We start from the raw sequence: 20566 nt of genomic DNA, 5'->3' as shown, positions 1-20566 counted from the left end.
CCCTGAGGTCAAGCTGCCTGAGCTGACAGGGTGTTGTGGACTCCTTGTCTCACTTCTGTCCCTGAGCCCCCAGCCTCTCCCATGTTCCAGGTGAGGGGTGGGGGCATGGAAAGCAAGGAGCCACCTGCTCCCACAAAGCTTTTGACAGACACCAGGAGATAGGTGTCTGCCGGCAATAAAGTCCCCCAGCCTGGTTCCCCACCCAGCCTGGTCTGTGTGTGCTTCGATGGGGGCACCAGGGCACAGCCAGGGGCCTCCTTCCTTTTCTCTGCGGCCTTCTCTGCTGGCCTGCAAAGCGGGGTTGAAGCTGGCCACACAGGGTGAGGGGGCCAGGGCTCCCCTGGGCCGCGGGGGGCAAAGGGGCAGGTGAGTAGAACAGAGGCTCGGGCCACCCCCATCCCCTGGCCAGGTATCCAGCAACAGTCGTGGCTTCTGAGGGGCCAGGGGAGCAAGGGGCTGCCAAACCTCAGGGCAGCTTCTCCTGAGCCCGTAGGCTCATCTGAAATGAAACTGACAGCATGACTCTGATTTCCCAGTTGGTTTCTGGTCCCTAGCTGGTGACCAAAAGCAGGGTGACCACAGTGTAGACCGCTGCAAGACACATAGCCCCCTGTCCCACCCCTCAAAGTCCAGCTTCCCGCATGACCCCCGCCCCCCGCTGTACCCCTCTCCCCAGCCCATCAGAAAGACTCGCATGCCCTATTCACTGCCCTCTTAGCTGTCTGCACCTCCCTCCCAGGGGAGGGACTGCTGCTTCACAGAGAAGGAAGCTTCTCCCCCACAGCACCCCCACCCATTGTTTCCTGCCCAGGGGCCCAGCAGTGCACAGCTACCAGCCTCCCAGCCTGCTCTGGGCCAGGCCTAAGAGACTGACTGACCTGGCCCCTGTCCAGCACAGACACTGAGGGCCATGGGCAGTGAAGGGATGGTATTCCTGGGTAACCAGGGAAGGCTTCCTGGAGGACAGTCTCTGTGTAGGCTGAGACAGGAGGATGGGTAGAAATTAGCTGGGAAACAGGTGATTAAGAATGGTCCTTGGGCCCTGGCTGGCGTGGCTCAGTGGACTGAGTGCCAGCCTGCAAACAGAAAGGTCACTGGTTCAATTCCCAGCCAGGGCGTTGTGGCCCAGGTCCCCAGGTGGGGGCATGTGAGAAGGAACCAATGGATGTTTCTCTGGTACATCAATGTTTCTCTCCCTCTCTCTAAAAAATAAGTTAAATCTAAAGAATGCTCCTTGGCAGTGGTTCCAGCCCAGCAAAGGCCTGAGAGGGAGGACATTGCTTCCTGGGGGAAGAGACTGCATGGTTGGTGCAGGGACAGCGACTGGACACCAGAGCGCCGCTTGCCTGCAGTTGGCTGTTCATCTGCTATTCGTTCATTGATCCCCTGATGCCAACGCATAACAGACAGATACAACTGCTGCCCCCAAGGAGGTCCAGACTGAGTAGTGAACTGGTTTTATTCTGAGCCACAACAGTACAGGGTGCTGTAGGGGCCTCTCCTGCACCCACTGTGACTTGGCACTCTGGGACTTGGACTACTGACACGTAAGCCAGGCAGGCCTCTTGTCACCTGAGGGCCAGCCTGTGCTAGGGGGGCCCAGGACCCTCAGGGTGAGCAGGCCCACCCCTCCCTTCAGTCACCAGGGCCTCAGCGCCCACCTCCCCGCCGACCAGCAGTGACACGGCACCCTCAACGCGACCTGTGGCTGCTAGCGCCACCACTGCCTGCTCCATGGGGAAGCCCATGCGCTCCAGCTGCTGCAGCCTGTGAGATGGAAGGGACAGAGAGCATCAGGGCTGCCGCCAGCCCTCACACCAGGAGCCCCCACCCCTGCCCACCCTGCCTCACCGTAGAGAGGAGACAGAAGACTTAGGCAGCCACAGTGAGCTCTTGGGATCCTGGGCTTGCCCCTCAAGGAGTGAGGCCTGGATCCCTTCCTGCAGCATCTGCTCATCTAGGGCTGCCCACAGTGGGGTCCCTGGGGGGAAGCTGGGCCCAGTCCAAGCCAGGCCAACCTCTGAGGAGCCGTCCCAGGTCGGCTGCATAGGCCCCAGGCCTGGCGGAAATAAGGCTGAGTCTTCGTTGTGGGACCAAAGCCTAGAGGAAGCCATGTGAGGGGGTCCAGGGGTGGAAAGCCTGGAGGGGCAGAAGCAGAAGAGGGCCTGTCTGCCAGCCACTGCCACAGCTTCCACTGCCAGGGCTGGTATCCTCAGCATCACCCTCACCTCACTCCAGGAAGGCTGAAAGGCAGCTCAGCCATGCTGCCTGGGGAGGGAAGGAGCCTGAGCGGCCAGCACTCCGCCAAGACCCTGCACAAGAAGCCCTCCTGCAGCACCTGCAGCCGCCGCTCAGACAGCTCCAGCCATCGGAAGGCCCCAGCTGCGTCTGTCTGCCCAGGGCAGGGCGGCTGGTCAAGGAAAACCAAAGCCAGCCTGGAGTGAGCCCACACTGCATGCCAGGCCCTGTGCCAAGTGTATGCTGGGCATCCCCACGTCTCCTCACTATGGCCCTGCAAGGGATGTGTCGTCACCCCAGTCAGCAGTGGAAGTTCACAGAGGAAAAGGGATCTGCCTGAAGCTACTCAGCCAGTAAGAGGTGGAACCACATGTGCCTCACCCCAAAAACGTCTCACCCCATTTCAGCCACTGCTGCCCCACTCTATTCCCAGAGCCCCATCTACGTGTTCAGGTCTGTGACTTGAGGCGTACCGTTGGGCCCCAAACACACACCCCTATTCCTCTCAGCCAGGGCAACATGCTCCCCCACTCCAGGGTTCAGCAAGGCCTGAGCACCTAGTGTCCCTAACCCTAAACAACTACGGGGGTCTGCCCATGCCCACTTGTTTCCCCAATAGGCATTAAGCATCTCTGGCGCAAAAGCCCGTGTTTAATGTACATGCAGCATCGGCCATAGGCGGTTCTCCCGTTCAGTGCCCAGAGTGCCCCACCTCGCTCTCACCCCTGGCCTTTGCACTTTCCGCACCCTCTGCCTGGCTACTCTCTTCTTTTTCACTTCTCTTTACTTAAACTCCGCATCCTGCATGTCTCAGCTTAGATGCCACTTCCACTGGGGGTTAGGTCCTGGTTAGGTGCCTCCTTGGGTGACTGCAACCCTCCTGAGTTCCCCTTTTAATTTTAATTGGCACCTCCACCTGGCCACAAGCCCCCCAAGCCACAACCCAGAGCCTGGCTAGACGAGGACTCAGAGATGCTCCTGAAGCATGTGTGCACAGCTTTCTGGCGTTGTTGGCCTGACCCGCTTGTGCTACTTCCCTCCCAGGTACCCTGGGGGCCCGATCCCCACACATCCACACAGGCCCAGGGTCCAGGCAAAGGATACAGGCCAGGCCAGCAAGGAGGCCACAGAGGAGATGCAGGAAGGGTGGCTCGGAGGTGAGCAGGGGTGTCAGGATGAGCAATAGCCATGGCGACAGCCACGGCGGCAGTGCCCCATGGGGCCATCTAGGGTGGTAACCCTGCCCCGCCAGCATGGCCAGATGGACAGGCATGTACCCGCAGCCACCAGCTGCACTGGATACCCCGAGGCCTGCCAGCAGCACAGCCATTAGCCCAGCAGCCAGGGCGAGCAGGGTGGAGGCATGCAGGAACCGCAGCGTGCCCAGGTGGCACTCCTGCCGCCAGCCCAGCGTGGGCAGGAGCAACAGACTCAAGAGCAGGCTGGGTAGGGCCGTGTGGCCCACAGCATGGGTCAGCAGCCTGTGTGCTGGGAGAGAAGGGGTTGATATGCCAGGTTAGTGGCCCCCAACCTCCAAGGCTTTCCCAGATATGCCAGGTTGGGAATCACCCTCTGCCAGGGCCACCTGCTAAGCCAGCCTGCCCTCCCCAGGAGCCAAAGCCTGCCCACTGCCAGCGATCACTCGTGGGGGGGACCAAGGGCTTCCAGAGTCACTTAACCTCTGTGAGCATTATTTGAGTTCCTCAAATGTGAATGGAAGCTGCTGTTGTTATTGGGAAACAGGCACTCAGCAAGGTCACTCCTCAAACTCCCAGCACCACCTCTTCCGTCATTCTCGTGCTTAGCTGAAAGTCCTAGTTCTTGTTCCAGGAAGCCTTCTGAAAACAGCTCCTACCCACAGGCTCCCACCCCTCTGCTGCCTCCTCTGCCCTCCTTGGCTGTGGATGAGTTGGACATGCTCCCGCCCAGGGCTGATCCTCCCCAGGGCACGGGGTCCTATCCCGGCCTGTGCACTGCAAGAGGCTCCTGCCAACTGGTCTCAGACCCTACAGCAAGTCTCCTGCCTCTTCTAAGGCCCAGGTGGCCAACCCTCACCCTGCCAGGGGTCCAACAGCAGCTCCGGCACCAGGGCAAGGCTGGGGCCGGCCCCCACCAGCCACAGACAGCTCATTAGCAGCATCAGGGCTGAGGAGGCAAGAGGCAGCGCTGGGGACAGTAGGCCAGGGGGGCTTCTGTCATACATGGCTTGGCTGAAGGTGGTCAAGGGCAGTCTTGGGGCTGTGTGCTATGGACAAAGGAAAACAGTAACAGTTATTATTGCAGCTTTTATCGGACTTCCTTTCAATTACACTACTAACAGCTCCACTTTACAGAAGTAGGAACAGGCTGCAGAGACAGACCCAGGAACTTGGCCCTAGAGGAGCTCAGACCCTAACCACGTGCTTAGCTATCTTGCCAGTCCACCAGCCTGTGTATGAGGATGGGGAGACGCCAGGCCAAAAGGGCCTGAGCTCTGCTGGCCCCTGAAGAAGAGTATGGGATGGGAGGCACAGGGCCAGGGAAGCTGAACTCAGGCCCTGGACTCCTAAAAAGAGGGACGCAGTCCTCCAGGGCAAATTCAGGGCACTTTCCAGCTTTCCTCAGCTTCCCTGTGCTATAGGCCGACCATCTTCCTCCCTCCTCCTTTCCAATGTGCCCAGCCTTGGACCACCAGATGGCCTCAGCTGCCTGAGACCAAGAAGTAAAGACCAGGCAATGGGCAGGCAGATTAGGGAGGGGGTGGGACAGAAGGGTTTGAGGAGGGGCAGCAGGAGTCCCACACCCCCAGTGCATATGAAGTGCCACTGAACAGAAATAGTACCTTCCACAGAGCCCTAGCACAGCCCCTCTGGCCCTAGCCGCCTTTCCACAGGGACGTTCCAGCATCCACTTCTTCCCGTGGTGCATACCTGGGCAGGCTGTCCAACCTCTGAGCCTCTCCTCCCTCTTCTGTAAAATGAGGATTAAGAAAATCCTGCCCTACAAGTACAATAGAATAAACAATAATTTAAAAAAAAAAAGAAAGAAGAAAAGAAGATCCTTTCCTCCTAGGATTAGAGAAAGGAACAACCAAGGCAGCCCCTGACTCCTGCTCATTTAACTGAGCCATTCCAGCCAGTTGTGGGAGGCAGATGTGGCCACCAGCTGCCCCAGCAGGGGGAGGCCTCAACATGCAGGCAGCTGCTCCTGCCTCACCAGTTCAGACTCTGGCCTTCAAGCGTGCCCATTCCCAGCCCTCACAGCAAGACTTTTTCTCCCTTTCTCTCCTCTCACATCCTGCCTGTCCTCCAGGCCCTACTGGAACCTCCTCACCCTTGGCCAGGCCTGTCTGTCTCAGGAGTCCCACTGAACTGACTTCACAGGGCCGGAAGCAAAGTCCCGGAGACACAAGAGGCCGGCCTCCTCTGCTCCCTTGCCAAGGACATCCTCAGCATCAAAACCCACCTGCCAGTTCCTGCAGGAAACATGTAGAAAGCTCCTCTGCCACGATCTTCAACACGCAAACTCCTTTGCACCCTTTGAAGCCCAGCTCAAACGTCCCCATCCCCTTCTCTGGCCCTCACATCATGAATCTCATCTAATGAGGACACCTTAGCCTGTCTTTCACCCGGGCAGCTGGTCTGAGCTGAAGGGTGGGGGAACGGAGCGTCGTTCATCCCCAAGTTCCCCAGGATGCTCCTCACACACAGCTGGTGCTTTATACGTGTTCGCTGAATGAAACACACTAGCTTGGCACCACCTCGCTGAGGGATTTGGGTGAGACCGGGTTAAAGGTTGTCCAGGAAGGCAGACAGGTGTCACGCTTGTCCGGAACCAAGGCACCCACTGCAAGCCTCCTCCTGCACCCTCACAACCAACCCCCCACCCCTCCAGGACTTCCTTTGAACCCTCCAGGCCGCAGTCTCAGTCTATAAAATGGGGCTATGCTCCATCAGGCCCTGCCTACCTTATTGGGAAGCCAGAGGACAGAATGGGAAGGCAAGGACCCAGAAGAGTGATGGAGAGAGTGGGGGGTCCCAAGATGTGGGTCGGACTCAGCTTTGTGACTAGGAAAAGTACCCAAATTCCTTGGGCCTCAGTTTCCCCTTCTGTAAAAACAAGGGTATGGATTGAGGAATGATTAAAGAGCCTTCTCAACCTCGACCGTTACTGGGGGGCTCTCGGGGCAGAGTGCAACGTTCCGGACATCCCATCCAGCCCACCGGCTTCGGCCCCACCCCAGCCGGCTCAGGCCACGTGTCCGGGGTACTCACTGCGGAGCGCGCCCCCCGCCCGCCAAGAGCCGGGCGGGGCTCCCGGCTGGGAATAGGGACCGTAGCTTCCCGCCGAGGCCCGAGTACCCTAAAACCATTCTGCTTGCACTCGGGCGCGTGACCCCCCGCAGGCCGACCGCCGGCGCGCCACCCCCTCCCCCGCCGCCCGCGAATTAGTCAGCAGTTGTTCTAGGCCCAGGTCCCTCCCCCCAACCCTCCCGCCGGCCTCCGTTTCGCTTCAAGGCGGACTCTTCAGAGACGGTCCCTAGAGCCAGCGGACGTGACCACTTCGAACAATTTAGCCTCGTGCGGAGAATCACTTCGCCTTGATACCGAGACCCACTCATCCGCCGCTCCGGTCCCTTCGGTCTACTTTGGCCCGCGCGTCACGGCCGACACTCTTTAGATAGGATTAGGGCAAGAGTTGAGGGCGAGAGGCCTAGGAAGCTGTGGTTCGTCCCTCTCTCCGCTCCCCCCGTGGCCTGGCCGGATGGTAGCGCCTGAGGTTGCGGGTTTCGCGCCTGCGCAGTGCGGCGCCTAGAGGGAAAGCGAGAGGGAGACGGACGTTGAGAGAACGAGAAGGAAGGAGAGAAAATGGCGTCCACGGGTGAGTGTAGAGAAAATGCGGCCGCGCCGGCGATGGCTAGGGCGCTCAAGTCGGGGGTCGCTTGTATCTAGGGGCGGCCGAGACGACTGAGTGGAGTTTCTGAGAACAGTGTGATATACCCGACGCTGCTTGACGAGCTCGAGGACTCGCATTTCTCTCCCCTCCCCCACCTGGGAGGCGGGTTCTGGAACCTTCCAGCGCCCCTGCCGCGCGGGGGCAAGCGGTGGCGGGGGCGCGCGGGGCCTCCAGTGGCCTCCATTGTGTGGCGGCCGTCCGGCCCCGCGCTCCGGGCCGCCCGCCACGTGGGCGGGGCCTGGTGCCTCGGGCCCCGCGTTGGTGGGGGGGGGGGGGGGGTTGTTGGCCAGGCCTAGAGCTCGGCACCCCGAAACCGGAGGTGCAGGGTGCCAGACGGCTCGAATAGCCAGGAGCATGCTGTGATTTTCCGCACCTTATTTCCAGGGTGGCAGCCCAAACCCGGGGGCGATTCTGCCCCACCAAGAAACAAATAAACAAAAAAGGCGTAGCGGATTAGTGAGCCGAGGGGCGCCGGCCTATGAGCGAGAGCCCCGTCATCCTTACGGCTCGGTTGGCGGGGGTGTCCCGTGTCGCCTAGCTGCCCCCTTGGAGAGTTCCAGCCCCAAGCTGAACTTCTGCCCGACTGGGCTTTAAAGGGGTTGAGCTCCCACCTTGAGAGTCCCCCCAGTCGGTGGTTCCTGGGGCTTCTTCATTTTCCCATCTCCATTTCCGCCCCAGAAAGCAATTAAGTAGCTTCTCAGGGCAAGTTTTCAGCAAACGCCGAGGGAGATCCGTTGTACAATAAGACCTGCCCGGATCGCGGGCCCTACCGAAAGAAATTTCTGGCCTCTGACCTAGGAGAAACAAAAGGCCCGAGCCGGCACTTGAATTATGCTTAGGCAGTCTTCTCATAACATGTATGTGCCTAGGTTAAGCCGACGGGGAAGGAGGCGCTTAGTGGGCTGGGAAAGACAGCCCGGGGATAGGAGCTCGAACGTGGTATCTAGGGAGGGTCCTTGCTGCAAGGAGTGTTTTTTAAAGAGTGTGGCCTAAACCTGGCCTGCAGTTTGCAGCCAGTTCCTGCACTAACCAACCTGGAGTTATTGGTAAGGTGGGCATTTTCCTTCTGGGGGTTATTCTTATGTGCCCTAATTCCAGGTTTTAAAAGCATTGGGAGAAAACGGGAAGACGGGAGGCTCCCTGGGTCCTTCAGAGTTGTAATTGAAAAGCGTTCAGAATCCAGCACCTTACGGACAGTTGAAGAGCTTTCCCCAACTATGTGGTCAGTAATCAGGCAGGTAAAAATGCTGGCTGTTGGTGCCAGGGTACGGCGTGCCCCTAGGAAAGGAAGGACTCTGAAACCCTGCAGTCCAGGAAGTCGTCCTGGTGGAAAATGGTTTCCAAAGAGGCATTTCCACCTTCTTTCTCCCTGCAGTGTTTGGGTTTCGTAAGGGTGAGTGTCGCTCTCCCCTGTTAAAGCTTCGGGAGTCAAAATGAGTACGTCGAAATTTTTGTGTGCCTGGATACTGCCGATTTTTTTTTTGTCGTCTTTGCTCATACTCTTGTGTTCTGCCACCCACCACAGCAGTGGGCCCGGCTGGGGGGCCTTTGGAGTCCTTCTAAGTTCAGATAACTTTGGCTTTCTTTCCTTTAAAATGAAGGAGTTAGGCTAGACCTTTTAAGAGATTTTTGAGCCCTTAACTTAGGACGTTTAGGCAAAGCTTTGTGGCTCCCACAAAATTGCCCCCTGCTGACTTTTATTATGTAGTCTGAAGCTCTAAATCTCTACCCTTTGGATAAGGATCACCATAAAGTGCCTGAAAGCTGTCGCCTTAGGTAATGTTAGGTGTCTTTCCTCCTGGTTTATGTCGTGTACTAGAAAAGCACCTAAAGTACAGTGTGTGTCTGTTTCTACAAGGGATTACAATGCACACTGCCAGTGACTGCCCCTCTGACCAAGAACTAAACATTGCACACTCTGAAGGCCTGCTCGATCGCATCCCCCGCCCCCAGCCTGTTTTTAGTAGTCTTCAGCTGTGCCTTTGGGAGTTAAAGACAAAATGTAACTGCTAAATAAGCTGACCGGTGTGTGGTTGTAGCAGTTTTGAGGCCATATATATATATATATGTTTGTGTGCTGTAGGCAGATAAGTTCTTGTGAAAAGCGTCTGCTTTCACACTGATTGGAGGACGTTGGTTGTTACATATCAGCTTTGCCAATTTTATGTCTTATATAACTGTTCTTGTATAAAAGTCCTCTTGCAAACATTGAACTTAGATGTCAGCGACTTACAATTTCTCACACCAACCTCAGCAAACTAGGTTGAAGTACTCAGTTTTTTGATGCTTCCTCGGGGTGTGTGTGTATTTTGTGAATACCACATGGAAGAAGTGATTTGCATTTGCCTCACAGAGAGCACACCTCGTGGTGCTGCTGAAAATGCCTTAAGGTTTAGCCTTCAAGTGCCTACGTTGTCTTCAACAAAGCAATTCATAGTCTTTGAAAGGTTGATTTGATAATGCTGATTCAAATTCTGAGTTAAGGGAGTACAAGGGAAAGTAAGTAGTGGAGTAAATTGCAGAGGTAGAAAGATGAGCCTACTTAAAAGATGGATTCAGCAAAATGCTCTCACGCCCCGTGGACTGTGAGGCAGGCTTTGGATGGGGTAGGGGTGGAAGCCGCTCCATGAAGAGCTGCCACATCAAACTGTTGCTTTCAGATGAGAGGCTGTTTCCTGAATGGAATAGAAAGGGCCCTTTTGTTTGGCCCTAATGGCAGTGCTGTCTACTAACATAGAATAAGATAGGTATTTCTTGTGGAGCAGAGAATTGGGCAGAATTTTTTTAAAAAGGAAAATTACAGGAAGTTTTACTTAAAGAAAGGAGAGGGGAAGAAAAATTGTGGCACTTTTTAAAAAGTTGAAATCTCTCCCCTCCCCTCCCCTAAAGAGGGAGAGAAACACCCACCGGTTGCCTCTCACACATCCCCAACTGGGAACCTGGCCTGCAACCCAGGCGTGTGCCATGACTGGGAATCGAACCTGTGACCTTTTGGTTCCTCAGTCCACTGAACCACACCAGCCAGGGCGAAATCATTTTGAATTTTAAAAAAGATGGTTCTACCTAAGACCAAATTCTTCCCGAAAAGAGTACATGCATTCTCTGCCAGTTACCAGGATTCTACCTTATCTTTTCTTTGGTGGGATTTCTAATCTAGCTTTTGAGTTATTGTACAATTGCAGCCCTGATGCAGTCGGCAAACCCTTTAAAACACTGGAATGAGATGACTTCTGTTTTCTGCCATTCCATTTCATAGCCCTGCTAGGGAGTCAAGGTTGGTCTGATCTGCAAAAGTGAGGGAGCAATAGAAAAAATAGTTTTTGAGGAGATGTAGCTACTAATGTAATCAGTCTGGTGTTGTGCATTGTAATGTTGCTTGCCTCCTTTTTACATGAAGCTAAAACTTCTCATCCTATTGGTTTGTCTTCTGTTAGTCTTAGGGTGATGATCACGTATTAGAAATGACAGCTTGTGGTTAAAGGGGGTTTGTGGCCATGGGAACATGCAAAGTATCTCTGCCAAATCAGCTGAACTTGACCTCATTAGCAGGCACTGTATTCAAACTGAGTTTAAATGGCTTAGACTTATTTTTTGGGTTGGTGTTAAGAAATAAGAGGTACTCATTTGGAACTCTCTGCTTACCTGTAGGTCCTCTCTAAAGTTTTTTTGCCACCCGAGTTCCTTCCCCCCTATTTTCCCTGTCTTTGCTGACCTCACACTTTTTTCTTTCTTTTGTTTCCTCTAGATTACAGTACCTACAGCCAAGCTGCAGCCCAGCAGGGGTAAGTCAGTCTTCTACAACAGTGTGTTGTGTGTGACTGAGTAATCTTTGTAAAGTACTGAGCCTGCTCTAGTTGTGGAGAATTTAGTAAGGGAATCTGAATGCTCTATATTTAGTTCTTGCATTTAATTTCTCTTACAGCTACAGTGCTTACACCGCCCAGCCCACTCAAGGATATGCACAGACCACCCAGGTAATCTTTAAGATAAATACACATAGCTGCATCCCCAAGTACAATGTTTCTGTCAGCCACTAAAACAAATCGTTAGAACAGCTCTTTCTCAGAAATTAGGAAATAGAAAAGTGTGATATGCTTGTAATCATAAAATAACCATATGTTTTAAACTTTCACAGTGGATTAAAATAAATTAATTTAAATTGTCATAGTGGGAATGCCATTATAAATGAAATTGTCCCCCAACTTGGAGTTGCTAGCTCTTCATACCTTTCTAGTATCATTTCTCAAGTTAGGTACCCTGCTCTGTGCTTGGTTCTTCTATGTATTTTATTATGCTTAAAATTATTTAACTTAATCATACAACAGTTAGAAGGAGATAACGACATTTCACAAATGAAAAAATTGGAGTGCATAAATATTAAGGCAGTTGCTAGTGGTCACACAGTAAGTGTTGGGGTCAACTCCTGTGGCTCTATGAGTCTGTTTAAAACCCTAGGCCAGCAGATTTGAATAAAATTAGCTTCCTCCTAGGGTTCGCAAAATCACCTCAAATTCTGAAATAGTATGTAGGGCATAAAATGGGTACTAATAACTTTCATGGAAACATTCTAGAACAGGCAGAATGTTGTGTCTCTGGCAGATATTATGTAAACGGTCATTCAGGTCTAGAATATGATCATGCTAATATCTGAAAGAATGCCTCGTTCCTTGCCAGGTTTTCTGTATTACTGATGTCCAAGTTCAAAAGCTAATGCTGTTGATGTGCAAACCTTAAGGAGACATGCAGTGTTCTAGTTCGTTTTCTTGGAAGTGAAATCTGTCCTGCCGAAAATGTGTTTTTCAAAACTGTCTGCAGATTTTAGTCCCGTTTTCATTTTTTCCTCTTTTTTTCATATTGTCTTCCTAACATTTGTTTCCAGTTGCTTGAACTGCTACATTTAGTGCTGGCAATTATACACCTGTTCCCTTATTGCTCATCCCTTGAGAGTGTCTTGTTAATCGCTTATATAGTTAACAGTGGTGTTGCCTAATTATCCCAGGAACTTCTTTGTAGTTAAATTTATGAAAATATAGGTGAAACAGATACGGGGGAAACAAGCATTCATAATACTGTGATCACCTGTCCTTCTCCCCCCCACCCCCCCACCAAAAAAAATACAAGGTTTATGTATATGAAGTTTTTGCATTCATTTTCTTTGAGCAGGCATATGGGCAACAAAGTTATGGAACCTATGGACAGCCCACTGATGTAAGCTATACCCAGGCTCAGACCACTGCTACCTATGGGCAGACAGCCTATGCAACTTCTTACGGACAGCCTCCCACAGGTAAAGCCTGCCTTGGAGATACTTTGGGGTCACATCAGCTAGGGTGTTTGCTAAGAAGCTTGTTACTTGTGTTCTGTGGTGTATATTCTGGTCCATATCTTGGTATCTGGGGATCCTTTATTAGAAGCAGCTTTTTTTTTTTTCTTTTTTCCTTTTCCCTTATAGTCTTCTTGAGGGATTGCTAATAGAATGTGGGTGGAATAAATTCCAAGGGAGAAAAGAGCTTTTCCTTTTAACTTTTTATTAGGTGTGTTGAATAATCTCAACAAAATGGAGAATATATAAACGATTGTGCTAATGCTAACTGGGTAAGAAGGAGCCTTCGTAAACTGAGCTGCTAAAAAAAATCAAACTAATTTTCACATCTGTTTACTTCATCTGATAGTGTACCCTCTACTTTTTGTTTTGTGCTTTCCACAGTAGAAGGGACCAGTACAGGTTTGACTATCCTGCTCATTCTTGCATGGGAAATGCTTTCCATCTTGTTTAACCCTGTAATGTTAACCCTTTAGGTGTTTCATTCGTTTAACCCTCAAACTTTCTAACATCACACACAACCAGGTGCTAATGGGAAACTGCTTCAGGTGCCATTTGCAGATCCATGTCTTTTTCTTTTTGTGATTTTTGGAAAAAATTCTGCTTTTGTTTTATTTTACACATTTTTTGTGTCAAGCCTTAATAATAGTTCACCTTCCCAAAGGTATTTTAGATGACAATTCCCCAGCTGATATCCCCATACTTCCTGAAGGATAGCTGCATGATTAGATTTATTTAGAGGTGAAGACTGCCACCCTGCATGTTAATTATGTTTGTCTGTCTGTTGGTTTTTAGTCCAGACACATTTTATTTTCTATTTAAGTGTTAATTATTTTAATCCATAGTATGTCTAAAATATATATATGTATATGTAAAACAGCATTCCAGGTAGCTAAAGAATAAACTATTCTAAGAATTAGAATAAACTGTATTCTGATACTGGAATTGAGAGTAGAGTATGTGAAAAATATCACGTAGTTTTATGTTTAGTGCTGTGTAAATGTTTTAGGATCCCTACCTTCTCCCTATTCACTCCCATCTTTATTATTATTACTATTATTATTTGAGAACATTTAATGTAAAAGTCTTACAGGTGTAAAAACTTTTTTTCAGACTATCTTCAGTTTCCTAAGTTTATATATAACTTATCAGAATCTTCAGTAGGGGGAAACCTATTCATAATTTATCTTACTGAGTAACAGTGTCCTGGATTTAACGGGAAGTACCTCCCAATCTGTCTAATACAATCTTGAATAGGTTGCGAAATGTTTAAACTTTCCATTGGCAATAGTTACAACTTTAGGGAAAGTTGAAACTAAGACTGTGGTTGGGTTTTTAGCAGAGAATTTTGAAGTTGTGAGATGAACTTTATGTATTCAAGCTGTTACATTTTTTATTGGGTTATAACTGACATAACAATTTCAGGTGTACAACATAATGGTTTTATATTTGTATATACTGTATTGTGAAAGATCACCACAGTAAGTGTAGTTACATCCATTACCACACGTGGTTGTGTTTTATTTTTTTTCCTTGTGATGAGAACTTTTAAGATCTACGCTCTTAGCAGCGTTCAGATATGTATGCATTGTTCTGCGCCATTTTATGTTAGGGACCCGAGCATCCTCAAATAACGGGATCTGAAACCAATCCCAGGCAGATACCAAGACACAACTGTATACGATACAGTGTTATTAAGTACCATGCTGTATTTCGCCATGATTTATTTTATAACTGGAAGTTTTTGACCACCTTCAGCCATTTTTAAAAACAAGTATCATTTAAAAATAAATAATACTCTTAGATACAGCCTTTGGAATCCCTAAATCATTTTACAGAGACATGATAAAATCATTTATAGGAAATGCAGTGGCTGTCTATAGGCTCTCCAAAGCCATGTATTTACATTGACATTGATTGAAAATTTCTCATTCTTAGAGCCTGTGGGCACAAAAAGTAGAGGGCATTCTAATATAGAAACCAGTAGCTTTGATGAGCAAGAGATTGCACTTGATAATAATAATAATGAGGAATTAGCCCTGACAGGTGTGGCTCAGTGGATTGATCACCAACCTGTGAACTAAAGAGTTGCTGGTTCAATTCCCAGTCAGGGCACATGCCTGAGTTGCAGGCCAGGTCCCCAGTGGGGGACGCGAGAGAAGCAACCACACATTGATGTTTCTTTCCCTCTCTTTCTCCATCCTTTAAAATCTTTCAAAAAAAATAATGAGGAATTATTTGTATAGACTTCACAGTATATGGAGGACCCTTCATATCTCCCTTAATCCTCCCACGAACCCCTGGCATGTAGGAACTAAATTTAAACCCCGTGAGCAAACTGAAGCCAACCCAAACTGAGTAGAACCCTGACAGGTAGTAAGTGGATTAAGCACAACTTACTGCCTTTTTTCCTATCTCATGCTGCCTTTACTTGTGAAAGTCATCGATAATTATTGGAAGGAATGTATGAAAAGACATTTTTCTCTTCTAGAAGTTCTAAAAATTATGAGAAAGGGAGCTATGTAAATCTTAACTCATTAATTGAAATAGAAATACTAAATTTTTGTTTCAAAATTTTGGTCACTTTGTATAACACTTTTTAGTACCTTTTTCTTTAAAGTTGTCAGCACATAGTAGACGTGTTGTCTTTTTGCTTTTGCTCTTTTTTATTGTCATTAAGTCATTTTGCTCTTAATTTTTGCTCATTCTGCTTGGCTGCTTGTGTTGGTACCGCAGATTAATTAAAAGATTATTAATTAACCCAGTGTCTATTACTGTAATCTTTAGCTCTACAAGGCTCTGTTGCTGCATAGTTTGTGATACATTTCCCTGATCAGTTTATTTTGTTGTTTTTGTTTTTAACTGCTCTTCTTGTAAATCTTATAGATGGCCTGTCATGTAGGGAAAAAAAAATCTGTTAGGAGTAAGAGGGTAGGTGGAATTAGATTCCAGTTAAATTGAAATAAATGAGTGCTATACATGATTGACATCATTAGGACTCTGACCTGAACTACTGATAAACGTTTAGGTGGACAACATGCCAACTCAAAAAACTTACATTGTTTGAGACTTCCTATCCTTCCTGTTTTGTTTTCTTATTTTCCTGTTTTGAGAAGAAAATTACTATCTTTATATATAATTAATTTCAGGATTTCCAAAAAATGTTGGGATGTAGAACAAAGTTACAGTACCCTGTGAAGTCTGAGGTCCTAAAGCTTAGCTAAAATCAATGGTCTTTTTAATTCAGGATTTGTTTTTAGCACTGGAACTTTTTACCTCAGTGAGATTTGCACTTTTTTTTTTTTTTTTTTTTTTTTTTTTTTTGGTGGGTATAAGTGCTGACAACTAGACCTAACTTCCCCCTCCCCCCCAAGTTATAAGAAAGGGTTTATTTAGAGTCACAGGGGTAGAAGAAGTAAGCCATAGAATAATAGGGCTAATTTCTTATTGCATGGCCGGCTTGTGCTTATTGACTGGGAAGAGACCCCAGCGCCAGGAAAGAGTGTAACACCTCTCACAGGAAAGGGACTCAAGTTAGGAGCTGCAGGTTTTGTGGGGGTAGGGGGGGTGTCAGACTTCAAGCCCAAGTTCAGGTGAAACGGCACACGGGACCTGTCTTAGTGTGTGAGAGCTGGTCTCTGTGACATTTGGATAGGGAAACAGAGAGCTCTAAGGTCTACCTCCAGTATTGGCGAGCAGGAAGAAGACCTTTTTGCTTGTGGTAGGTAAGAGAGGAATGGATATGGGTCATTTGATGACCATCTGAAAATCTCAGATGGTTTTATTATCTGAAAACATTTACTTTTAAGCAATTTACCAAAAAAGTTAAATGTAAGATTACCTTTGTTGGTTATACTTAAATATAATTTGTAGTATATCTATAACTCATGTGCCATTTCAGATCTTAATGTAGCAAGCATTCTTTTAGTAGTTTGTTACCTGAAACAAAATGAGCAGTTCTTAGAAGTGTTCAATCAATTGTTAACACCTCCCACCAAAAATTATGCACATTCTCTGGAATTTCCAGCCTCCTTAAATTCAACATGAACTGCTCATGATGGAGCACTTGAGGCTGAAAGCAAGCAATTTCAGATTACAGGTTTTAGTGTTAAAACTAGTGTCTGGATCCTTATTTGTAGCTATTTTAAGGTGCTACATCTTTGCCTTTTACTTCCCTTTGTGGGACATTTTATTCCTGCTTTAGAGGTTGTTCGGGTCCTTAGTTGAGAAACTTAAGAGGCCTGCTAGCACAAACCAGTGTAGAATTAGCAAAAGAAAATCTGTCTTCTATTGAATTCTTGGGGAAGGAGGCAGGCAGAGGAACCCTGGTTTCTACACCAACACTTTCTGTGGCATACTCTGTCTCCTTTCCTTTAGGTGTGGTTTTGGAGCAAAAGAAGACAGTGCTTTACTGAAGACTGGGTACTTTCAGAGAATTTAGGTTTTACATACTGGTTTGTTGCTACTCAACTGACAGGGAAATATTTAATGGGGTTAAATATTGTGATGGTTAAAAGTAGGTGGTTTACAAACTGTTCTGATAATGAGTGTCCAGGCAGATCTTTGAGGAGCCACATACCTGACATAGCTCTCTTTTCTTCCAGGTTATTCTGCTCCAACTGCCCCCCAGGCATACAGTCAGCCTGTCCAGGGGTATGGCACTGGTGCTTACGATACCACCACTGCTACGGTCACTACCACCCAAGCCTCCTATGCAGCTCAGTCTGCGTATGGCACTCAGCCTGCTTACCCAGCCTATGGGCAACAGCCAGCAGCCACGGCACCTACAAGGTAAGGCCACGTTCACCTTTTAACTCTTCAGGGCTTTAGCCATGGGTTTTCGGGAGAGAGCAACTATATGCACTCTCCGTAACTTAGTTTCTTTTTAATGGTTGCTCTCACATACTCTTAGGTGCTGACTGTGTTCCTATAGTCGTTACAGTAACACACCAGAACACACCACGTATTATTCTCCATTTAGTAGAGAATGGTGCCATCCAGGGGCCAAAATAAGGCTTGTAGATAAGTGGGTTGTTGAGTTTCAGAAAAGAGACTTTTTAGGGTAAGAGGAGCTATTGTATTAACTTTACTAAACCCAGGAGAAAATTGAGTGGTTTCCCTCACAACAACACAACTGACAGAATTGTACTTTAGGTTTATTGGCCCTGTAAACGGGTAACAGCTTTCTCTCTGAGGAAAACATGGTGTGCTAGTTGGGGTGGGGGTGTGGCATCATATGGTTTAAGGAGCAGTTGTGTGATCCAGTTGTCAGTAAATAAAGGATGTGTCCGTATCTAGAAGTCAGCTTGAGGACTTGGCGTTGGTTTTCTCTGCATTATGTAGTGGCTTGGCAATCGAACTATCACAGACAAGTGTGAATTCTTAATTGGGTACCTTGCTGTGGGATGAATATTCGGGCAAAGTTCATACTCTGACTGGTTAGCAGGTAAACATTAATTATTAACAGAAGATTTCAGGTCTTCGCTTTAGGCAGTGCACTTAGGTGACTTCTGCATACAGTCTTGAAGGAACACTGAATTCTGATGTGAAAGATTTTTTAGGGAATAAACAAGAGATCAAGTTGTAACCTAGACTTTTAGTCTCGTGTGGAGGTTAAGGAATTAGCTGTGGCAAACACTCATGAAGTTACTCCTAAAATGCCCAGTGAGTACCCTTGCAGCAGTCAGGTGAACAGACTCCTACAGGACCCTGTTTCGGCTGACCCCGGCCTCTCGGAGTGGTGTCAGATATTTGAAGCCCCATTTGATGCTCCATTGCCATAGGATGTCCAAGCTGTAGCTGGAGGGTTTCGTATGTTGTTTTTTATTACAAGTCATTCTTTTTGATGTTTTACATTTTGTTGTTGCTTTCAACCCTTACCATTTTAAAACAGCTGTCTTGTGATCAGTGACAGCTATTCCCTTTTCCACTGGAAAGAAGATGGGTACTTGTGACCCATGAGCTCTTTGGAGAAACCAGTACTTCCCCATCCTCTCTGGCCTGTCTACTGGTTCTTGGGGCTTTGCTTAAAATAGCTCAGGCTCACTTTGCGGCAGTCCAGTTGCAAAATGTTAGGGCAAAGAGGCAGTAGAGACCACCTTGGGATTGGGATTGGTTTTCCTCACATAAGGACATTTCCCAGTTCATCTGAGCCAGGAGAGGGTTGGGGGCTATCTACACTACTGTGGTATTTATTTACATTGTAGAGACTTGGAGGCAAGTTGTAACAGTCCAAAGTTAAGAAATTTTTTTCACCCTGGTCAGGCAGCTCAGTCAACGGGAGCACTGTCCTGTACACTGGAAGTGCAGGTTCAATTCCCAGTCAGGGCACATACCTAGGTTGCGGGTTTGCTTCCTGGTCGGGGTGCATACAGGAAGCAACTGGTCCATGTCTCTCACATTGATGTTTGTTGGGGGTTTTGTTTTTTGGGGGGGGGGGGGTTCCTCTCTCCCTCTCTCCCTCTACCCTCCTTCCCCTCAAATAAGTGAACATATTCTTGGGTGAGGATTAAAAAAAGAAGGAAAGAAGGAAATGTTTTTTCGGGTCTGTTCTTAATGAATGAGAAACATAAATCTACAGGTAGTCCAAATCTATAAATGCCATGGGTTTATATAAATGTAAAATTTGGATTATTGTTGTTAAAGTTTCTTGTTTGTCTTCAACAGGCTTTTTTGAGAAATAGCATTTTCTTTCCTAACAAACTACCTCTCAGATGGCTTAAATTGGCAACACAAAATACTGTAACTGCCTTTCACAGCCGTTGGAATGAACGGAGCAGGTTGATGTCTCTCACGTGTATGTGATTAATTCAGCCCCTTCCTAGTGTTCTCTTCCAGCAGATACAGTTGGACCAACGTGGGGCGTGATGTCATTCACTTTACACTTGTATTTATTTCCACACTCAATCCTAACATGGCATGTTACTCTTAAATTTGTAGAGTTCTTACCCAAGAGTTTGTGGTTGAGAATAAAAAGTCTCACTTTTTTATTTCTCCTTTTAGACCACAGGATGGTAACAAACCTGCTGAGACTAGTCAGCCTCAGTCTAGCACAGGGGGTTACAACCAGCCCAACCTGGGATACGGACAGAGTAACTACAGTTATCCCCAGGTACCCGGGAGCTACCCAATGCAGCCAGTCACAGCACCGCCATCCTATCCTCCTACCAGGTCAGTCTTGTTGTTCTTGCAGTAGGTGAGCTAATAAAATGACAAAACAGTTTTTTCAGGCCATGGACCCGCTTGCTTCTGCTTCCTAAGGTGATGTATATTATCTGACTCCCAGTGATGAGCCTGACCACATATTGTCACTTTAAAACCTCACTCCTGGCCTGGCTGGTGGCTCAGTTGGTTGGAGCACAGTCCCATGTGCCAAAAGGTTTTGATCCCCTGTTGGGGTGCATATGGGAGGCAACCAGTCAGTGTTTCTCTTTCACATCGATATTTCTCTCTCTCGCACATCCTCCCTTCCCCATAAAATCAATAAACATATCCTTGGGTGAGGTTTTTTGTTTTGTTTTTTTTTTAATCCCAAAACCTCAGTCCCGGTTTCCCATAACAGTACCTGGCTAAGTATTTTTACCACTCTAGATTCTTTTAATTTTGCTTTCTCCATTAATTCAAATGGCTGTGAAACAGTATTTGAAAGCAGGTAAAATGCAGGGCATGATTGAGAGATAAGGAAGGGGAGGAAAAGAAAAGAAGTGACACTTTACCTTAAGCATTTTCTATTTAACATAGAGGTCCATGCATGCACTAGCCTTTTAGTGGTTGAGCCAAGGCCTTTTCTTTTGATTACAGATTTATTTGTTCTGCATTCTTTTGTTTTAATGTTAACCACAGCAGCATCTACAATGTAAAGGTTTAGTTTCTTTAAAGTGTAGGAAGAACTGTGAATTGTTTCACATGTAATTTGAAGTAAGTTTTCAAGTGAATTTCCAGAATTGTGTGCTAAAGTATTAACTCAACATTGCTAGAAGAAACAGCTCCCTTTCTTGCACTCATTTTATTGGTTTGTACATTGAAGTACAGCAGGCACAAGCAGGTTTGGCAGCAAACACAGTTGACTGG

General features: G+C 48.0%; 2 protein-coding genes across 15 annotated transcripts in view; one reads left to right on the top strand and one right to left on the bottom strand.

Annotated features, from left to right (window-relative positions):
* Positions 1–1441: 1441 nt before the first annotated feature.
* On the bottom strand, positions 1442–6967 carry RHBDD3 (rhomboid domain containing 3). Of its 13 annotated transcripts, none has more exons than XM_045200503.2 (8): positions 6835–6967; positions 6185–6326; positions 5148–5187; positions 4294–4483; positions 3343–3726; positions 2229–2388; positions 1852–2139; positions 1442–1767 (listed from the first exon to the last, which is right to left on the bottom strand). In XM_045200503.2, exons 1-8 carry the CDS (start codon positions 6836–6838, stop codon positions 1590–1592), a joined length of 1386 nt encoding a protein of 461 aa, XP_045056438.2. In that variant the 5' UTR covers positions 6839–6967; the 3' UTR covers positions 1442–1589. The 13 variants fall into 13 exon arrangements, with proteins under 13 accessions (XP_045056438.2, XP_045056442.2, XP_045056444.2 ...); XM_045200507.3 differs by having other exon boundaries at positions 5148–5217; positions 6825–6952; XM_045200509.2 differs by having other exon boundaries at positions 5148–5217; positions 6787–6869.
* The window catches only part of EWSR1 (EWS RNA binding protein 1), a 26402-nt gene continuing 12790 nt past the window's right edge, over positions 6955–20566 (top strand). For both annotated transcript variants that reach the window (XM_053927783.1, XM_053927782.1), the window contains exons 1-6: positions 6955–7098; positions 10919–10955; positions 11096–11147; positions 12337–12460; positions 17101–17287; positions 19499–19666. In XM_053927783.1, the coding sequence (XP_053783758.1) occupies positions 7086–7098; positions 10919–10955; positions 11096–11147; positions 12337–12460; positions 17101–17287; positions 19499–19666 (581 nt within the window). In that variant the 5' untranslated portion in view covers positions 6955–7085. The remainder of the gene's footprint in view (positions 7099–10918; positions 10956–11095; positions 11148–12336; positions 12461–17100; positions 17288–19498; positions 19667–20566) is intronic.

Source organism: Desmodus rotundus, chromosome 7, assembly GCF_022682495.2.
Source record: "Desmodus rotundus isolate HL8 chromosome 7, HLdesRot8A.1, whole genome shotgun sequence".
Classification (NCBI taxonomy): domain Eukaryota; kingdom Metazoa; phylum Chordata; class Mammalia; order Chiroptera; family Phyllostomidae; genus Desmodus; species Desmodus rotundus.
Note: the sequence above shows the minus strand (reverse complement) of the source record. Positions and strands in the feature narration are given on the sequence as shown.